General features: G+C 36.4%; 1 protein-coding gene and 1 pseudogene across 1 annotated transcript in view; one reads left to right on the forward strand and one right to left on the reverse strand.

The window, feature by feature from the left end:
* Window positions 1–3,015, forward strand: part of LOC135211844 (uncharacterized) — a 172,395-nt gene extending 169,380 nt beyond the window's left edge. The window contains exon 3 of the mRNA XM_064245053.1: window positions 1,819–3,015. Coding sequence (XP_064101123.1) covers window positions 1,819–3,015 — 1,197 coding nt within the window. The remainder of the gene's footprint in view (window positions 1–1,818) is intronic.
* Window positions 3,016–9,519: 6,504 nt separating this feature from the next.
* LOC135211932 (uncharacterized) lies at window positions 9,520–17,659 on the reverse strand (annotated as a pseudogene).
* Window positions 17,660–20,885: the final 3,226 nt, after the last annotated feature.

Here is a 20,885-nt window from a genome sequence, read left to right on the forward strand (position 1 = left end):
GATAAAGATGACAAGGAAGAATGCTTCCCCTTCCTCTCTTTCGAGTCTTGCAGCCTTCACCTGTTGGACAGTACCTTCTGCTAATAAGCTTCTCTCTGCTCAAACATAAGTTGACTGGCAATAAACAAAACAACCTTGTAGCACTGTTGCAAAATTAAATGACACTTCTAACTAGTCCTAATGCAAGTGCAGGACACTGCAACTTGTATATTACAAGTTTTAATATAGTATATGCAATGTCTAAGTACAGTCTAATACGCGAATGAAAGGAAGTTATGGAACAAACTTCTGGTATGACAACAAGTACTAGAAAAAGGACAGAAGTTTGAAAGTACAAATGACAACTTAAGAAATATTGACTACATACTACAACAAACACCAAAGGTGAGGTCTTAGCCAGAACCAAAGGACAAAACAAAAGCAACTGGAGGATCAACCACTGGGAGAATTACTGCAACAGGAGGATTCCCTTCCTCATGATACCCAACGAAGCCGAAGTAACTGCAGACACAAGAGACAGGAACGTGCTGGAAACATCCACTTCATCTCTTCCTCCAAGGCTGTCCCATGAATATTGCAAAAGACAGGCTACCTGGGAATGCTGAAAGTAGGCCTAAAGGTAAAACTTTGTTACAGGACTCTGAGAGATAACACCTTCTTGGTGCCTGGTACATCAAGAATAGATCAGTTTGAAAGTAAGACAGCTGCAGGAGAACTGCAATCACCAACAGCTACCTCATCCTCTGTAGAGAGGTTGTAGGCAGAATTCTGCTCAGTTCCAGACCCGTCCAAGGAGGGGTAATACTAGTAGCAAACAGTGGGACTGAAAGGAAGACTCAGAAGGATTTAAGAATGGATTATTCCCAGAAGCTGACAAATGCTTCTTATCCCTCTTCCTCCTCTTATCTAATGTCCCAAACTACAAAGGAAACCAGCCAACAGACTCACTGAAGAGAGAAGCATGAATACACCTTCCCTCCCCTACCCCCCCCCGCCACCCCCCCATAGTACCTGTAAGGGTCTACCATTACAGGGGATATGCAGTGCCCAAGAAGGCAACCATGCACCCCCCCCCCATAAAGTGACGAAAATGTTTTTACTCTGTTATTTAAAAATAAGTGCAAACCAAGCAAAACAATCCAAAAAAAAAAGATACTCCTCTAAACCATTCAACAAACAAATCAGGGAAGAGTGTGTGCACAGCACATCTACTCTTCACAGTGGCTGGGGAAAAAATGAATGGAGAAGTAAGGCTCCCACAGCCACCATTTAATGACCTCATTTTAAAGCTCAAAAGCCACTCCAACTTGTGCTGAGAAATAAGTCATAAAGGCAATGGTTTGTATCTTAAACTCCTGCCAATCCATTACCAATTAATACCCTGCCAATCCATTACTAATTAATACCCTGCCAATCCATTACTAATTAATAGACAACTTTTCTATGTTACTATGCCCTAGAGTAATCTGAACCACGTTAACTAACAAACAACTAATGTGTGAACAATGTATAACGCACAAAACCTGAAGTCTACGACATGAGCAATGTTTAAACTTAGAAGTATGAAATTAGTCAATAATCTTCATCAATAATTATTAAAAAGTAGTTAGGGATCTGTAGAATTAAGAGCAACAATATTAGAAAATTGGGAGTAAATATTTATTTTTCAATGCAAACACTTCAAAAATAATTTACAGTATTTTTAATACTTTACTGAATTAAAAGAATACCTCACACTATTCATTTGTATTATTACTAGGCAGCACACTTTCATACATGAAACAGCACTGTGTTAATGCTATTCATTTCTTTGAACAGGTGATTGTCATCGCAATCTCTCAGCTACATGCAGTGCCAGTACGAGATCGTGGTGGGATCATCTACGGAACAGAATTCTTGAAGATACTTGACCCACGCACACGGCTTCCACTCACTGAAAATGAAGCAGAGAGTCCACCCAGCACATCATCTTTGCCGAGTGAGCCAACGTTAAGGGCCTCAGCAGCCTTAGAAACAAGTGCTTCATCTACTATCAGTTCAGCTTCCTCCTCCTCCTCCTCTTCATCAGTGAGGTCTCGTGTGTTACCGACTGCAAGACAGAAATCACGAGCCTTAAATACCCTTCCTCTTGTATCCTCTTCTAATGATCTTAAAAGCATAATAAAATATGGGACTAAAACCACTCCCAGTGATACTTCAGCAATACAAAGAACAAAGTCACAGCCATCCACAGCAACTACTAAAGACAAAAGCACTACAAATAACACCTCATCAGTGTCACTGTCACATGACAAAAATGGTACTGAGTCAGTTTTAGATTATGACTACTACTATTATTACATGGATGATTTGTCATTGCAAGAAGACCCGAAGAATTCCAGTGCAATCAAAGAGGCAGGGACTCTGCCTTCTTCATTGTCAAGTACACCTCAAAATGTTGAAAGTCACTTGAGCAGTTTCAAAGACATTACAACTCCATTTACAGTAGTTCAGGCAACTACAGCTGAACCCCAGAAAGCAAGGCAAACTACAACCAAGGCTATTGAAACTACTACAAGTACAACTTCAAAGCCTGCCATTGCAAGAACCACCAGAACTACAGACACCCCTACCACTACCGTACCAACGAGAATTAGATCTGCAAAGTCGACAACGGTTCGACCAGCTGCTAACCCTCCTGTGAGCAGACCTCCTTTCAGGTATCAAACTGAAGTTGCCCCAGAATCTACAACAACTACTTCTACTGCAGCAGCTGATCAACCCTCTACTCAAGAGATAACTCTCGAGTTGGATGACACTGTTACACCTGCTGAGCCAAAAGGGGAATCTGATGATACAAAACCTAGAAATGCACAGACAACAACTGAGACAACCAGCAGTGGCAACAACGTCCGCTCTGACACAAGAAAATTAGTGGCAAGCATTGAGAAACTTGGCACTGACAACACCTCTGCCACAGACCGCACAACAAGCCAAACAATCAACAGTAGAAGATGCAGTGTCATCAACAATTAACCAGGCACCAGTACAACATCAGAGCCACTGATGCCAAAACCTAACATGAGACAACAAAGGCCAAGCAGCCAAAAGAACTCTAATAATCGAAATTTTCGTTATACTACAACACCATTGCCAAAAGATGAAGTGGCAAGTGAAGATGAAAAGCTTATAGATTTAAATGTTAATGAAGACACACTTCAAAAGAGCTTGGGAAGTGCAACGTCGTCCTCCATTGTAGTTGAAGTTCGTGTGGAGTCACCACAGCCAGAAGCTCGTCGAATGCCATCAAGAAAAACCCCAGTTCACAGACACTGGGCAACAAACCTACAAAAAGGCACTCCAAGTCCAACAAAAACGGTACAGTCCATAGATCCAGAATACCGTACCACGAGTTTCCTTCTTAGTGATTCCTTAGTGGTAGATTTGTCTTCAGGACCAAAAACAAGTGATAAGCAAGCAGAGGATACCCCACAGTCCACAGAGCAACCATCATCTAGACACTTACGTACAACAACAGAGAAACCAGAGTCCCCTGTACCATTAGAGCAACTGAAGGATGAGAAAAATAATTCCACCAACATTTCCTCGAGACGTGGAAGTAGCAGAGCAATAAATGCAAGGGCAGAAGCATCACAAATACAAGCCACAGTGGTAGAGCTTGCTGAACCAGATTCCAAGACTAATCCAGAAATAGTCAAGGCTACAAACACAGCAAGTCAAAATGAACCAACCACTCCAAAGACTGAGAGCAGCTCTAAGCCAACACAAACCCAGAGACACAGTATTAGTACATCAGTATTAAGGACAGTTGCTCACACAGAAGCAAAGGTTTCTAGTGTAAATGCTGCAAAACCAGTTCCAGTAAACTCCAACACATCAGAAAAACCTCTTGTTGTTTCTACGACAGCAAAAACCAGCAATGTCACTCTCTCTTCAAATCAGACGCTTAGCACAAATACCACCACACGAAAAAGACCAAAAGTACCCATGCCTCATGGACTTGCACCGCAAGGCTTAGCACCCTTTGGAGAGGCCCCTGGTGGCCTCTCTCCATTTGGCTATGCTCCAGAAGGCCTTCATCCATACGGCCTCCACCCGACAGGGTTACATCCTTATGGTCTAGCTCCCCATGGAGGCCCTACGAACACGTCAACAAATACGACCAAATCGTCAAACAACACAGGATTAACTTTAGTAGATGCAACAGTAGCAGAAGGTGCTAACAGCTCAGTTGGATACGTAGCTGTTGAACACAACATAAGTCGGTTTAGGCTCGAGGAAAAGACGTCAGATGGATTCATCATAGGAGAGTATGGCGAAGTGGACCACAGAACAGGTGACGTCAATGGTGTCCGCTACACGGCCGACAGCACTGCAGACCCAAACCTTATATACGATGCACTAATAAAGTTTCTCAATTTGTAGGGTCATCACAACCAGTTTCAAGGTGTTTCAACTGTTTGACAACAGAATGATTCTACCAACATGACTGGAAGTGTTCCTGATGTATCCTCTTCACTAGTACTTGAATAGGGCCACTTTCATTCAAGGTTTATCAATAATGTTTGGTCAAAATTGTACATTGCTTTTAGTGGTTCCAAGAACACTGAACGTCAATATACCTAAAAACTCATACAAACAAAAGTACCTAGCATCCTTGTTATACTTATCAACATAATGTGGAATTTTGAACTTTTAAACAAACGCAGTTACTGATTACGCACAAACCTCATCATGTAGAATAGATATCTGTCACTGCTTGGTCCTGTTCATGTCTATGAAGACTACAAAGTATTGCTCGTGTACCATTGTCTGTCACTATTTATTAAAAACAGTATTTATATGAGACAGCACTACATCTAAATGCACTGTAAATATAGAGAGAATTGGTCCAATTTGATTAATACTATAATTACTGCAATCGTAACAAAAAATTCACTGATATCCATCAGCTATCAAGAAAATGATTTCTCTCTGAACATTGAAGCACAAGATTCTTGTAATGACTGGTAAAAATGTTCTGTTACAACAGAATTCCATCTAATAAAACGAGCCCATAAAAAGCCAAAATATAGAGAGAAAATACTATATTTCAAAGACTGCTGTCTCCTTCAGGTAGATTCATCTACCTGAAGAGGGAGACCAGTCTCTAAAATATAGTATTTTCTCTCTATATTTTGGCACACTATATTTCAGAGACTGCTGTCTCCCTCTGAAGAGGGAGACGACAGTCTGAAATATAGTATTTTCTCTCTATATTTTGGCCTTTTTATGGGCTACTTTTATTAGATTCTTGTAATGTTTCTTAAGGACGTGTTTCAGTGTTACATGCTTCAGACATGCAGTCAATCTTTGTTAAATTAGGTCTTGTTGTCTGAGGAATCATTTTCTTGTTGAAAGCCAGAATCACACAAAAATGGCTGTTTCTACACTGTTTTAAATCTTAACAATTAACAGATTTTTTTGGGTATGTAAACATCTGAAATGTAGAATTAGCTTTATATAGAGAAAATTTTGAGACAATCATTATTTGTACATGATCCTGGCTTGATTAAAACATTCATTTTAAGATACCATTAAAAAAAATTAATGTACTGTGCTCATTAAAGTCCCTGTTAACAAAGGGAATTCTACTACTGTAATTGGTTTTTGATACAGCATGGCCTATAAACAGTTTGTTTAGCTACTTGAATAGTTTAATAACATCCCAAGAAATACTTCTGATTTTACATGAAATACTAGGTCCTCCTTTTCAAATCAAAAGAGAATTACAATAGTAGAATTCTCCCGTAGTGGCTAAATGGTATATATCCTGGGCTGTTTAGTACCTTCTTATCTGTGATTATATTTGTGATGCTCAGCCTTGTAGTAGATTATACTTTTTTTTTTTAAATGAACAGCTAAAAGATAGCGTAGGTTTTGCATAAACGTAACTTATTCCCAAGGATACCTTGTGACCTTAGAAAAATTAAGTCCTAATACCAAATTATCTTTTTTCAATTACAATGGTGAAATATTTGATCAAAGTTTGCAGCTTTTTATGAACTATGTAAAGATAGGACATTGTATATATGAATTCTATAGCGTATCCTTTTGTTAGCAGAGAGTAAATAAAAGAGCTTGACATTGAAGCCTTTATCTTAAAGTATTTACAAATCATCTCCAAAAAAACACACTAATTACAGTAATGTCTCCTATGAAATCTTAACTAAAAGAACTGTACATGGTTACAACCAAGAAAAATCTTTTCCTCTCTAACAATCAGTCACTTATTTCCTGTCAGTACAGTGTGTTATATTTTTCTTTACAAATTTAAACTTACAGAGCCCATAGAAGTTTTCCATAATATTCATATCTACACACAGCTTTTACATACACCTATGCCTTTGCAAGAATTTCATCATACACAAGGACTACACTATCTTTGCTGTTCACTAGTTATTTAGTATGCATTGCCATCAGGGCATTACTGCAACTGGAGGGCATTTCTTTGTGTAGGATTTGTGTAGTGGTAAAGAAGAAGACAACCTGTGTGGCCTTTGATTGACAGTTGCGTGAGTAACTACAAAAACGCAAGATGAAAAAAATGGGGTGTAAAAAAAAAATTTTGAACTGTGATATTTTTTTTTGGAACTATGATGTTGGTTTTGCCTTGTGACATACTTTTGAGCCACAGAATAGTTTTATAAGGTATAGATTCAGAAATGACTTTTCATTACAATAATGTTCTGTGACTGTGAAAAGGCTACGTTAAGAATGATTTCTGTACTGTTTCATGATAAATGGAACATTCATGAAGATATGAGGACTAATACCTGAAGGGTTTTAGGCCATGTATACACTAGAGTCTCAATGTACGCTGCAGATTATATAACACTTCAAGTTTTAACTTGAAACTTCGTCCTTCAAATCATGGATTCTTCTTTATAACATCATATACAAATACAATAATTGAATCTTCTTGCTATGAAATTTTCATTTACATTTTCCATGTTTTTTTCTTCTCCATTTAATGTCAAGGCTAATTTTTATATCTAAACAGAGTATATAGTATCAAGACATTTATCTTAAATTCCAGGAAACAGCGTTAAAAAGGGCTAATAACGCTACATGCAGCAGTAAGAAACATTGTTTAGATAATCTGTCCGCAATTACACTGTGCAGCCTTTCAGGCAGTCAGTCGGTCAGTCAGAACAGACTGAATCAGTCAGGATAAACATACAGAATCAGTCATGATAATCATATATGTAAAGCTATAATAATGTATGTCATACAGAATGTTACCAAGCCTGGGGAATATCATTTGCACTAAATGCAATATAAATTCAGTATTGCACAATATACACATAAATACTAAAGTCCATAAACAGAAGATCAAATTAAAAGTAATATTTTTTCTTTAATAAACTGGTCACTCACAACAATGATTATTTAGTGTCCCATTGCAAAAGGTATCAATATATTGTAATACTTTTTTTTCAAAGCCACAAGAGTTTTACCTGCATGACAAGATGTATCTAACAATGAATGGCTTTCATTCTGACCACAGTTAAGAAAAATTTAACTCTGGCATTTCAAAGATATTGAATATTCTTGTCTAAATAATCTGTATTTTTACTTGGCAATGTTGCATTAAGGTTTATCATCTTTTTTATTACTTGGGATAAAAACATGATTATTCAAAAGATATTAAAATAGCATAGGCAACTTCAAATAAAATAAAAGGCACCAAATATAAGAAGAAAGCTTGTGGAAAAAACCATCAAAGAACTTGAATCACAATTTAGTAGAAAGCAGTGTGGTATAACTTTATCAATTTTTTAAAAAGCTTCTACAGAATTTTTATTACTTATTTCTACCTATGGTTTCAGGAGTAAATTTAACATTTATAAATTACTTTAGTGTATTAAAATCTGAAAGTCTAAAATTTCCAGCTTACATAATTTTTGTAAGCTAATTACTTTTAACCGTAATACTTAGAAGGTTTCACCATCGAGTTATTTAAAACATACATCATAAATTCAAAATGACAATGTGTATATTTTTACTTTGAAAATACAATTCAGCAATATAAAACTGCATAAGACGGTTGAATGATATTCCCATTATTGGTAGCGTTCCTTGTTTAGTTACCAAGCATAATAATTTTTTCATAGTACTTAAATACATTTTAGTCTATTTTCTCATATTTCGACAGAACTGAGAACTTGAACTGACAAGTAGAAGATTTACTTCTAGGATATCTTTCATTTTTAATGATATAGGTACTCATTGTCACATTTTATATGTAGCTGTTGTACATTTTTTTTCAGTTTACTTTTTCTTTCTCTTAAAACATTCCATGTTTTTTGTGTTTTTTTTTTTTTTGCATTTTTTTGTTTACGTACATGGAAATACATCTAATACTTTCTGTGATACTTGTATGTGCCAAGCTTTGTTTTTTATGAAATTCTGGATTCTGAATTTTTCCCTCGAACACCTGGACAGATACTTGTAAAAAAAAAAAAAAAGCCCTATGTGAAACTTCCAAATTATACAGACTCTGAAGTCTTGTTCAAGATTATAAATCAAACCACATCCAAAGATTGTTAGTTAAGACTTTCACCCTTCATATTTTCTTCTTTTTAGTACAGCTTTCAACAAAAATTCATGTGTTTCTTCTGGTGAAAAACCTGACAGGCCTTGAAACACCATATAAAAGATCTGATATGGAAAATGTTCTCATCAGTGAAATATTAAAACATGTACTTTATGATCAAATTCAACCAAACTCAAATGGAAAAGATCGTTAAGTCTGCAGCTTTTACTGTAACCAATCAATCGATTCCACTTTTCCCTGCGGCTATCAAGAATTTTGAGCTTCTTAATCAGAATGATGATAACAGAGGACTGGAAAATTTGAACAATTTGAATCCAAGACTTTTTCTCAAAAGTGTGAATTCCAAATTGGAAATTTTTAACCGTGATTGATATTACCCACTTTGACTTGAGGGCTCTAGATTTTGTAAGCCGAACATAAAGCTTTGAAAATGAAGAATAAAAGCTTCTAAAATACAACATACAGTATTGTATTCAAAACCTTAGGACTGAAACATTGATGATGACAGGGATAATATGATGTATTTTTCTTAACCTTTGGATGTTATACTGTAGTCAAATGAGAAAAAAAATAAATACATTGTATTAATGTTTTTCCAGCAATGGAAATATGTGTGATTAATTACATTATTAGTATCACAGATGTAGGCAACCATATCACTTTATTATAAAGTCTCAATCGATATACTGTAACTGATAATGAAATATAAATAAAAATAAAATGGCTTTTGATATCCTTTGATGCAGTTCGGTGTGAAAGATACCTCCGAGATAACACAACAATGTAATGCAGTACCTATCGTACAATGAAAAACTATGATATATAAGACATATGTTGTACAAAAATTATTTAAAAACTTACACATTATAATCTGAATTAGTTTGATAAAAATGATAAATAAATATACGTACATAGTTTCTACAATAAAATATGACACCTTTTTCAACATTCTACTTTCAAGAATGATTTGTTCTATATATTATACATTCAAACAGCAGCATTCAAGAAGGGTGTTTTCAATACTCTTAAATTCAAGTTTTCACTACTGTACATTAAAAAAGTTAGTTTTCACATACATAATTTACATTCTAGATAGATTTGTTTTCAATATACTCAACATTCAAGCAAAACAAGTTTACAATATTATACATTCAAGGAAGGTTTCATTTGCAAAAGAATTATATTTACAAAGTACAAAATTTAATCAAATTTGAACTTTATGAATGCACTACAGGCAAAGTTACTCGGTAATTTTCTAATGATGCTAAGGAATTTACTATTCAAGATATCTGAGATAGTAATTTATAAAAAACAAAACTAATATTCAACTCACCATTGCGCTTTCTGACCAAATATTTTTGAATACTGAAGCTAATTATCACAAATTTCCTATTTATACAATGGCTATGTGGTGAACAAGCTGCTGCTGATTTAGCACAAGTCCCTTGATAAAACTGTAGAAGTTCCTGTAACCTAACAAACTCCAAATGCTTTAAAAACATATCCTGGTTATAGGTTTTGATGAGTAAAAGTCACAGCCTGAATCGGCGAGTCTGAGCATGGTAACGTAGAAATATTTTACAACAAACATAAGTTTTTCATACAATACCAGTACTAAATTTTATATATGCCTTTATACATGTTTTAATTAAACACTTCAGTCTTTTACATGTCAGAAAATCTGTTTCATGGTTTCATCACAACCCCCATGAGTTGCACTTTGAAAGAGCTCAAGATCCTCAATATGCAGTTTTTTTATATGCCTACGTGATCAAAGAGAATGCCTTGGCCAAACAAACACCATGTTCTTATGACCTGTGGAGAAGACTGTTTAGAGTTGTCATCCCTAAAGTTGCTAGTCCTCCGTAGGCGAGGCAAACGAGCCCTCATTAGAAAGAGAAAGAGGACCTTTGCATAGATTGCAAAGGACAAGAAAGGAAAGACGAAGAGTACTGAGCACTGGTCTTTGCTTAGAAGTCAGGCAATAGCAGCACCCCTACTGATGATAAACTGCTAGCATGCATGACCTTTCCAGCATGTCGATAAATCTTTCTAACATGTCTTAAAAGATTCAGATACCAAAAGGGAATCCCAATTTTAGCAGTAATTCATAAACCATTCCTAAAGGGGTTTGTAAAGAGCCTTCACTTAATCTCAAAGGTCAATGAGCTCCCTAGTGATGGTTTGTGTAAATAAAGTCTCAAAAGCAGCAATACATAATACAACTAACACCTTTGTGGACTGTTTCCACAAATTCGTCACCACATATTTCATTGATGTACTGTTTCGAAACAGAAGTACAGATAACTTAAGAGTACTTATTTACCTCATTCAAGAAGTTATAAGTTACACAAAGTAACTAGCATTGCATCCATATACTGTATTTATAATACTCCCTATGTACAACATTAGTTTCAAAACAGAAAGACAAGACTATAATATCTTCCCTTACATATAAATTTTAAAAGCATACATAACATTTTATATACAAAACATAAGTTTTACATTACTGTATACAAAAATATACTTATATTGATTAAAATAACACCCATTGAAAACATTGGTCAATTTATGTAGAAGTTTCCTTTAAAAGTTTATGAAATATAAGCTGTCCATGGTATAAGTCATGAAAAATATGTACACAATGTGATTTTAATCACAGCCTATACAATTATTAAAAGTATCTTTGATTTTTCTACTGAGTAACAGTTTTTAGTGCATTTCAACATTCTACTAACATATACTGTCCTTTATACTTACAACTACTTTGCTACCTTTCACAAGTATTTAGTGTTAAGTTTATTAGACTGAGCGTAGATGATAGTTAGGTTGTAGTTTCGCACCTTGGATGTGCTTCGTAGTTCTGATACCTGGAAAGAATATGATTTTTAGAAAATAAAAATTCATCTGTTCATATAAACCATTAATTTTCCCCTCTACTTCCCCAAGTAGCACCAGTTTGTATACAGTCATTCCTACTGTATAGTTTCCTGTATACAGACTGCCTCAGCACTGTCTTTTGATGTACATCAGCATTTCAAAACAGTTATCTCATATTCTCCTGTAACACCTGCCATTGTCCCGACTCTTAGATCTCATTTTACAGTACAATAGCATTGTATATACCCTAAATGAAATCCAAGACGGCTACTCTATATCCATTTCTAAGATATCAAAATTTTGGAACTGAATCATGATTAGCAATCACACGAGTCATACATATTATCAACACTATTACTATATGTACAGTACTGTTGGCCCCAGGTTTTGCGGGGGATAGAGACTACAACCCCACCCCCACAAGTAGCTAAAATCTGTGAATACTTGAACCCCCTCTAAAAATGCTTATAACTGCCTATTTTGATAGTTCAAACAGCAAAACAAAACTCTGAAAATTCTTATACCTGAGAATTTTAAGTTATATCATGAAAAACGCATTTAGTCACGAAAATATGAAAAAAATAAAGTAATTAGTGAATATTTCTCAATGAAAATTCTGCGAAGGGAAGGGAATTTTCCATAATAATGTGGATATATTTTCCGCAGAAAAACATGTGAAAGGGTGAAGTTGCGAATCCAGAACCATGAATAGGTGGGAGTCCACTGTACTATATCCATTTCTAAAATTGCAAAATTTTGTAAATTAATCACTAACAGCAATCAAACAAGTTACATTACCTGCTCCGGTGTGACATCCCAACATCTCAAATTGCCGAGGATCTTCAGTTTATCACAAGTATCCATCAAGAGGAGAGCTGTCTCTTTGCTCAGCTCCAGCATTGGAGCAGCTAAGGTACGTCTGGGGACGTCTATGATCAAGTTCTGTTAGAAAATGGTGAAGAGTTAGAAGCAACCATAGCTGCACTTAATTTATACATGTTAAGTCATCTATAGCACCTGAAAATAAGAAAAGGTATGGTAGCATGCAACAAAAGTAAGTAGTAGTCATGAATGAGGAATGTTTACCTTATGAAAATGAAATAACAATGGAATCTGCACTCTGATATTAAAACCTTAATACCAGAAAAAAGGAAATTAACAAATAATGACTTGATCAGGTTGAAATTCCATAAACCCATTTTTATCACAAAAACTAAAAGTTGGTACTAAGTCAGAATGAATCTGTTTCAACACAGATGCTCTCTGTTTAATAATTAACCTGGTCAACAGAACCAGCATGATTGAAATTGATTAATCCTGCTTTGATGAGTTGTAACTTTGCAAACAAAGCTTATAATTTTACTTTCATGTGTGTTCTTCATTATCTTAACTACCTTAAAATGTGGTCTTTCTTACCTATAAGTGAAGAAACAAGATAAACAGATAGAGAGAGAGAGAAAGAAAGGCAAAGAGAATCAGTGACAGAGAAAAAGAGAATGATTTACCTTCAGATGAGAAAAGGGATTCATTTGTACTAAAGAGCTGATAAAGCTGTGGTGGAACTCTGGAGAACGAACCATCAAATAGAGTTCCTGAAGCTTCCACGACTTCCTTACAAGGAACTCAACAATAGCACAGGCTGCCGGGTTCATGACCAGTTCATCATCTCCAAGCCTCAAATTCAACAACTGTAAGAAACTTTTTAGTAAAAAAGAAGTTTTTTTTTTCAATGAACCCTTCATCCTCCTATACCTGGAAGCCTATTCTTGTCCTGGATGTTTCCAGACTCACCAGTCTTTGTCCCTGCTAGAGAAAAGAAAGCAGTGTCTCCATAGATACACCATCTGGATTTTCTTGTAAGTGATTTAAACAATATCATCACTTCTGTGAAATAATTTAAGGCTGCGAGATTTATGGGGTTTTGAAGACGAGCACTCATATGACTGACATGCATGACAGCCCATCTACTGTCTGACAAAGAAAGGACTGTTGAATCTTATTACATTCAGACATACATAAGGCATACGTATAGTATATAATTAATGAAGTTATAATGAAGCAAAATACTCTTCACTAGATAACATGATTAAAGACACAGACTATGAACAAAACAAAATAAAAAAAGAAAAAAAAAGAGAACACCATAAACAAAAATTACCAAATATACTACAGTATTTCATGGGATTTGTTGATTGTGAGCAATCAGTTCTATTCAATTCACCTACTATATCCTTATGCTACATTAATGCCTGAGCAACTTGAACTTCTAAAAGGTCCTTCATTACTAGCAGAATGACAAATATATATCTTAAATTAACATTTAACCCATCACATAATAACAAATTATGACCAAAGCTCAATCATGCAGTTCTGTATTCCTCTATTTTTTGTTTGTCAAAACTTGTAAAAAGCTTGTTTCTAGGTACACTACTTTCAGAGTTTAGGTCGAGTTCTTGCTTACAGTAGTAGATTTTGAGACGAAATCATTTAATCAGAAAAAAGGTTTGCATTTCTCGTAAGTGAGAATTTCAATATCTGTCATGAGATTCATTCAGATTTCTGTTATCTGTAAGACAACAATACAGCAAAACTTTTATCACAAACTCCTAAACAGCAAATATAATTAATTCCACGAAACAAAAACTCGCTCTTAAGTTTTCAAAACTCGACCTATGTTTAAAATAAGGTTCTCCAAGAACTGAACTCTATTCATTCACCAGTGGCATACTATTATCTGGCCTGGATAATTTTGTTATGAAACAATCTAAGGTATGATAAGACACTTTTCATATCTAACAAGGGTAAGACACCCAAAAGGTGGTGTTTTTACCAAACCCAGGGGAACTGGATGAGCAGCGTGCAAGAGTAAAGGAAATAAGATACTGTACTTGAGCACTGCTGCCCTTTAAAGCTGTCACATGTTATTACATTGTTACTCTCAAAGATTTAAAACTAGTGCCTGAAGACTTTGTACGTATATGTGAAGCTGGGGAAATCAAATGCCTTCTTTGGGCCAGACATGAAAACTATCTATGTTAACATGCATTAATAGATACTTAAAATTGCCTGCAGGTCTTTTTTATGATATATTACAACATAAAGATGAAATTTACGAGTCAAACACAGCACAAGGTTTGAAGAGCAAACATTGCTTCCTTAAACCTGACTTACAGAACAAGGTGACCTCTGCCATTCTTTTGATACTAGCGAGCATTAACAGTTATCTGTTTACAGCTGGACCAACAAATGGGACTCATCTCATCTCAAACTTGGATTAACGCATTGGTGTCATAATCAAGAGACACTTCCAGCCTAATAAAACTTACGTACGATTACCGAGTCAAGTCCTCAAAGTAATATTCATTTTTCTTAAGAAGTCAATTTGGAAGTGATACGTATATCAAAATACACAGTATCCAAAAGAAAACACTATCACACTGCTTACTTCTAGCATCTCCAGCTTATTCATATTAATGTCTAATGGTTCATCTATTTCTGCCATGTTTGCATGGACGAAAAGTTTCTTCAAATTAACACAACTTTCTGCTATCACCAGAATATGATGTGAGAGTAATGTGCTGCAGTAAATGGTAAATGAAGTTAACTGATTCCCACAAGTTCTTAGATACAGTTCTGAACACCTACCCACAGGATGGTGCACTCCCGTGTAATAACGAACTTCAAGGTGCTTTAGATTTTTCAATTTATGTACTTCATTCAGGTTTTCGTCACACACTCGCACTTTCAGATTCTCCATGAGAGGACACAAGTCCACCAACAACTTGACTATTTCACCATCATCTCTCTGGACTCCGGACAAGGTATTGTCAAGATGCGTCAATTTCAAGCACCCACTTCGTTTTCGGAAGAGAGACCGATTTCAACATCCGAATGGATGTCCCCAACTCCTTATACCCCAACCAGTTCTAAATCGCTGAAAGAACACAGAACCATCGCCACATCCTTTGGCTGAATACTGCAGTCTTGCACAAACAATCGTTCTAACTTTTCACAGCCGGGGTGATCCTTGGACGGATATAAATAGTTCAGGCCAATGCCGGTCACTCGATTATTGAAATTAAGATTTAGGACTCTGAGATTTGGGCAATGTAATCCCAAAACCTGAAGTATTTCATCAGAGCAGGAGGGAAAAGTAGTTTTGTAACGATGAGTTGAGAGATCAAGGTGCGTAAGCTGGGACATATTAGGCAGCTGTTTTATAAGTGCTGCTTCAAATAAGTCCAATGAATCATATTCCACATCTCCAATGTATGTTAGTTCTGATAGTTGAACTTCAGTCAACCTGAAATAAAAATGTTCTTGAAGAGTCAATTAATTACTTCACCCGAAGTTAGGATTTTTTCTCTTACAAATTTACTGTTCTGCATATGTGAGATTTATTCAAAACAGATGATGACAGCAATATTTAGCTCTTTACACTGTTATCAAGCACAGCTTCAAAATGAGCCTCTCCAATCAGCACTGAGATTGCAGTATACCCGAGTGCATCTCATTACAGTAAGGTCATCTTGTGACTCACTGCAAAGAACAATTCTATAACCGAGTTAAGATTAATTCACATTAAAGTGACGATTTACATATTTCCCATCAGGTTACCAAGGGGTGCAATCATTAATTAATTTTTTTAAGATTATCTTGTTTAAAGAGGACATAATCTTTGGTTTCACAAAGGCAGGCAATACAATCAATCCCAAAGTTGGACCAAATAGATCAGTAAATTACAAGACCTAAATGCTACTGATATTGCAGTTCTAATGATAGTTACTGTCTCTGTAACACTTTACTTCTTCTTGAATTATATACTGTGTTTGCAGTTGACAGTATTTGAAATGACAGTTGTAGGAACAAAAGTTCAACTCCAAAGGGTCATGTATACAGTAGAATATATATGAAAAACCCTGTAAGTATTTTTTGAGTGGCAGCAAAATTCAATATACACTGTTATGTGCACTTTCAAAAACTACATTACTTACTCTTTCTACCACAAAATGAACATCTAAGAACAGATTCCAAAAAAGAAAACATAACAAAGCTGTTTACCCTGGGGTGTAATAAAATGCGCAACAGACTTGATATGATTTCAGGTACGCACAAAGCGAATACAGCGTGCCCAGAAGCTGCATGACACATGGGAGCACATCCTGTATTACCACTGGTGGTGCATATCTGTAGAGTAATTTCTGGATACTCTCCTCCTGAAAACACAAATATCTATAGCATCTGCCAAGGAAATCTATGAATAGAAACATTTAGAGGAAAACTAGTGTACATTTTACAAAATACATACAAGAATGAAGAAGACTCTGTACAAATACAAAATGCTGCTTTATTTAAGAATCTCATAATGATATCATATATACTCCCAAGGGGCTGAGAGCCAAAGAGTATCACCCATCCTTTCCTTCATCTTCCTCTGGAGGCTGTGTGTGTCCATGAATACTGCAATTTTGCATGCTGTGGCTCTCAATGTAGTTGCTTGGCCTTAATTATTACAACAGAATTGCTTGCTCAGAGTACTAAATGAATACTGTATCTCACAGGTATATAGAGATCATGTAATTTTCTGTGATTCTACATTCACAGCAATCCCTGGGGATATCTAATAACTATCTCTAAAATTACCATGAAATATAAATAGCTTGACATTTACTAAGACAGATATGCAGTGAAAGGACCAGCTTGACAAGATGACACCAAAGATTTCTTAAGGATACACAGTTTCAGATTTCAAAAAACCTTTAAATACTTTCTCAGTACTATACCAATTTTTTGTGCATCCAGGGAAGAGATTTCGTTAAAATCTCTTCATTACAAAACTCACTCCTTTTCACCTATACGGAAGAAGTTTTTTTGCTCATGTTAGCAGATATATCATCACAACTTAAAATCACTTATGATGATTTCTCCTACTTTCTATAATTCACAGAACTGAAACAAAATGATACAAAATCTTCTTCCCAGCTGGTTCCCATTTTTATATGATACAACATATTGAACATAATCAAGTACTGATCAATAATACTCACTCTATCTAATTCTGGGCATGACAGTAACTGATTTATTATCATGTCACTTGTAGCATTCACACAAGACATTCGAAGCTGCTTTGGCTGGCGCTGAGAAGGCATTTTTTTGAATTTGCGATCACTACATGAGCAATCAAACCTGGAAAAAAAAATTCATGTGATTGGTTAGTACTATTAGACAGTTAAGGACATTTTCTAGTTTTCCATTGTACTGGAAAATGCACAAAAGTAAATTAGTAAGTGTCCTTAACTACTGCACAGTATAAAACATAACAGAATATACTACTGCATAAAACACAACTGAATGTTAACAATGTAAAACTAGTGAAGGCCACCGACACTAAATGGGTGCCACATGAATAATTCAAAGGGCAAGACCCTCTAAGGTAGGCCATAATTATTACGGATTACATTTGACATACAAAGCAGGAGACTAAGAGTGTTGTGAATGGCATTTCAATCCAGTACAGAAAAATAGCTGTTAAATGCACCTAGAATGTACAAAGTGGCTTTTGAGATTGCTATTCGAAATGATTTACTATGCCTCTGCTAAGGAAAATCTTTTGACTACTATAAACCATGACAATGTCGATGTAGCCTAAAACTAAAGTCTGGTAGTGGTGGAGCTATTTTCTCTCAGCATTCAGCTGGATTTCCAATCAAGCCTGGTGCTGTTAACTGCTTCACAGACTATGAAGATAAGTTTAGGGAATCATCTGTGTGGATTTTACCTATAACTCATGATACTCTCAAATCAGGACATTTGAGGGAGGGGCCACGCCATTATAAGGACCCAGCGCTGCACCCTAGATTGCAGGTGTCAAGAGCTTTACCATTCCCCTTGGGGATGAACGTAAAACATAAAACAACGACAGTACATACCATAACCATAAAAAAGATATATAGAGTTGAGTTGAATATAAAATCTAGGCAAAGGACCTAGCCTATGAGGTCATTCAGCGCTGAAATGGAAATTGACAGTGAAAGTTTGGAAGGTTGTAACAGGAGGAAAACCTCAAAGCAGTTGCACTATGAATCAAGTGTCAGGAGAGGGTGGAAAGTGAAATGGAAGAACGAGTATATGAAAGGAGGTACAGTAAAAGTAACGAAAGTGGTTGCAGCTAGTGGCCGAAAGCATGCCAGAAAGAATCTTGAGTAACGCCTACAGTGCACCGCATGAAATCCACTGAAGGCACTACCCGCCCTACGAGGATAAACGAGATATAAAACATAGACAAAAGGTGGTAAATATTCCAGTCGGTAACTGGCAGGACCAACCCAGGCTGCAGTAATATAGTAGTTTCAAGTTTTACCCATTTGTCAATGCCTACCCTAGTGGCCTAGGCCTAAATATTTATAAATTCTCATTTGGGCTAAGCCTATTTCCATTAACTTACATGTGAGTTTCAGTTAAATCAGAAGACCCTGGCAATCATCATAAATACATTTATGTAAATGGAAATATAGGGGGAAACAATGCCTTGGATCCATCGCCATCGGGTGGATCAGCCTTATTCACTCAATATTTAATTGGTGAAACAAGAATACAATTACATCTTAAAGCATACCATTCAAAAGATTGAAATTTCGTCAACATAACGTGATATATGAAAGCGCCATACGAACTAAAATAAGCATGTGAGGTCTTCGTAAAATATGTTTTCAAGGCAATCTTGAAATCCAATATGGCGTTGACCGACTGAGATGCCATTCGTAACCAGCATGGATTTCACATCCTTCCCAGTCACTAATTTGAACAATGTTAGTGTATATATGTAATGTTTATTGATCTTACTCAAGATTGCAGTTGTATCACACAATAAAACAACACATTTTGTTCCTATATTAGTGAAAGTATGCAAACTTCTTATTCACGGGGTCATGGTTTGAACTGAAAAATTACAATTTGTCGAAAATTGTATTTTTCCATAAGTATACAAACCTGAGGTCCTTTAACAATAGGATGTAATCAGCGACAGCTGGAACCGGTCGTAAGTTTGAAAAAAGGAGGTTCGATAGTTAACTGCTTGTCCGACTACCGGCCGACTGAAAGGTGAAGCTTCGCTTTGCTTTAGGACCATGAAAACAGAGTGATGGGGTGGCATGAAGTGGGACTAAGTGTAAAGGACCTCAGGTTCTATAGTTAACAGACTGGTGTTCGTCCGACCTTGGTTCCCTCCCTGGTCGTAAGAGCAGAGGAGGGATCCTAGGCTCGTCCATCTGATCAGGGTGTGCACCGCAGGGATCAGTGGTCAGACCTCTGGAGCAATTCATAAGAGGGAGACAAGCGTGCTTCTTATGAACAGCAAGCAAGAACTAGTTCCTACTTCAAGAGCCAAATATAAGGTCATGGGTTTGTCTCTTGTTGGCATCCACTTCCCCCCCGTTGTTAGGGGAGTGGTGGATAACCACTCCTATCCTTACTGAAGGGATAGGACGGAGCTCAGTCGCATAGCTTACCTGCATCTGCCTCCTGTCCAGGGTATGACGACCGCGGCCCTCTGCCCACAAGTAGGGGGAGGGGAGAAGAAGGAGGAAGAGAAGCCATCACACTCTCTTTCCACTCGTCCATTCATGCAGTCACACAAAGATGCGATGCTGTTCTGTCCGCTCAGGAGCTAGGCAAGCTACACAACTTGTTGAGCAGCCACCACGGGTCCCAAGTAGAATGTGTCCAAGGACCTGTTTTGGAGGAGTTATGGGGTCCAATTGACAACGTCTGTGTGAGAGAAGAGAGAGAGAGAGAGAGAGAGAGAGAGAGAGAGAGAGAGAGAGAGAGAGAGAGAGGGTGTAATTGCTGTATGGATAGTTTAATGACTGAATTGGTTGTTGGTAGGTTCTGGGCTCTGCTGTGCTGTTGATTGTCAGAGTTCTGTGTTTTTAGTGAGTCAGTTTTCAGTCAGTCTTTGGTGGAGCTGGGTGACAGTAGTGTTGACAGCAGTTATTGGAGAAATTGAAAGTCAGTTGAGTTTTGTGTGTTTTTGATTTGTTTTATTGATTTGTTGTGAGTTTGGTGTTGTTGCTTAGGAGTTGTTGTGCCTGTATTGTTGGATTTGTTGTGCTTTTGAGTTCCTGAGTTTTTGTTGTATGTGATTGTTGTGGTTGAGGGTTGTTGTTGTTATTATTCCTTGATGTTGTTAGTGGGTGTGTATGTTGCCTTTTGTGTTGTTGCTTTTTTTTGTGTTGTTGGTGATTGGTTGTGCAGTGGTCTTGGGTTGTGATTGTGTTTGTTTTTTTTTTTTTTTTTTTTTTTTTTTTTTGAGTTGTGGTTGTGTTCCTTGGTGGTGTTGTGGTCCTTGATTGTTGTTGTGTTGAGTTGTGGTTGTGTTCCTTGGTTGTTGTTGTGTTGTGGTCCTTGG

Source organism: Macrobrachium nipponense, chromosome 40, assembly GCF_015104395.2.
Source record: "Macrobrachium nipponense isolate FS-2020 chromosome 40, ASM1510439v2, whole genome shotgun sequence".
Lineage (NCBI taxonomy): Eukaryota > Metazoa > Arthropoda > Malacostraca > Decapoda > Palaemonidae > Macrobrachium > Macrobrachium nipponense.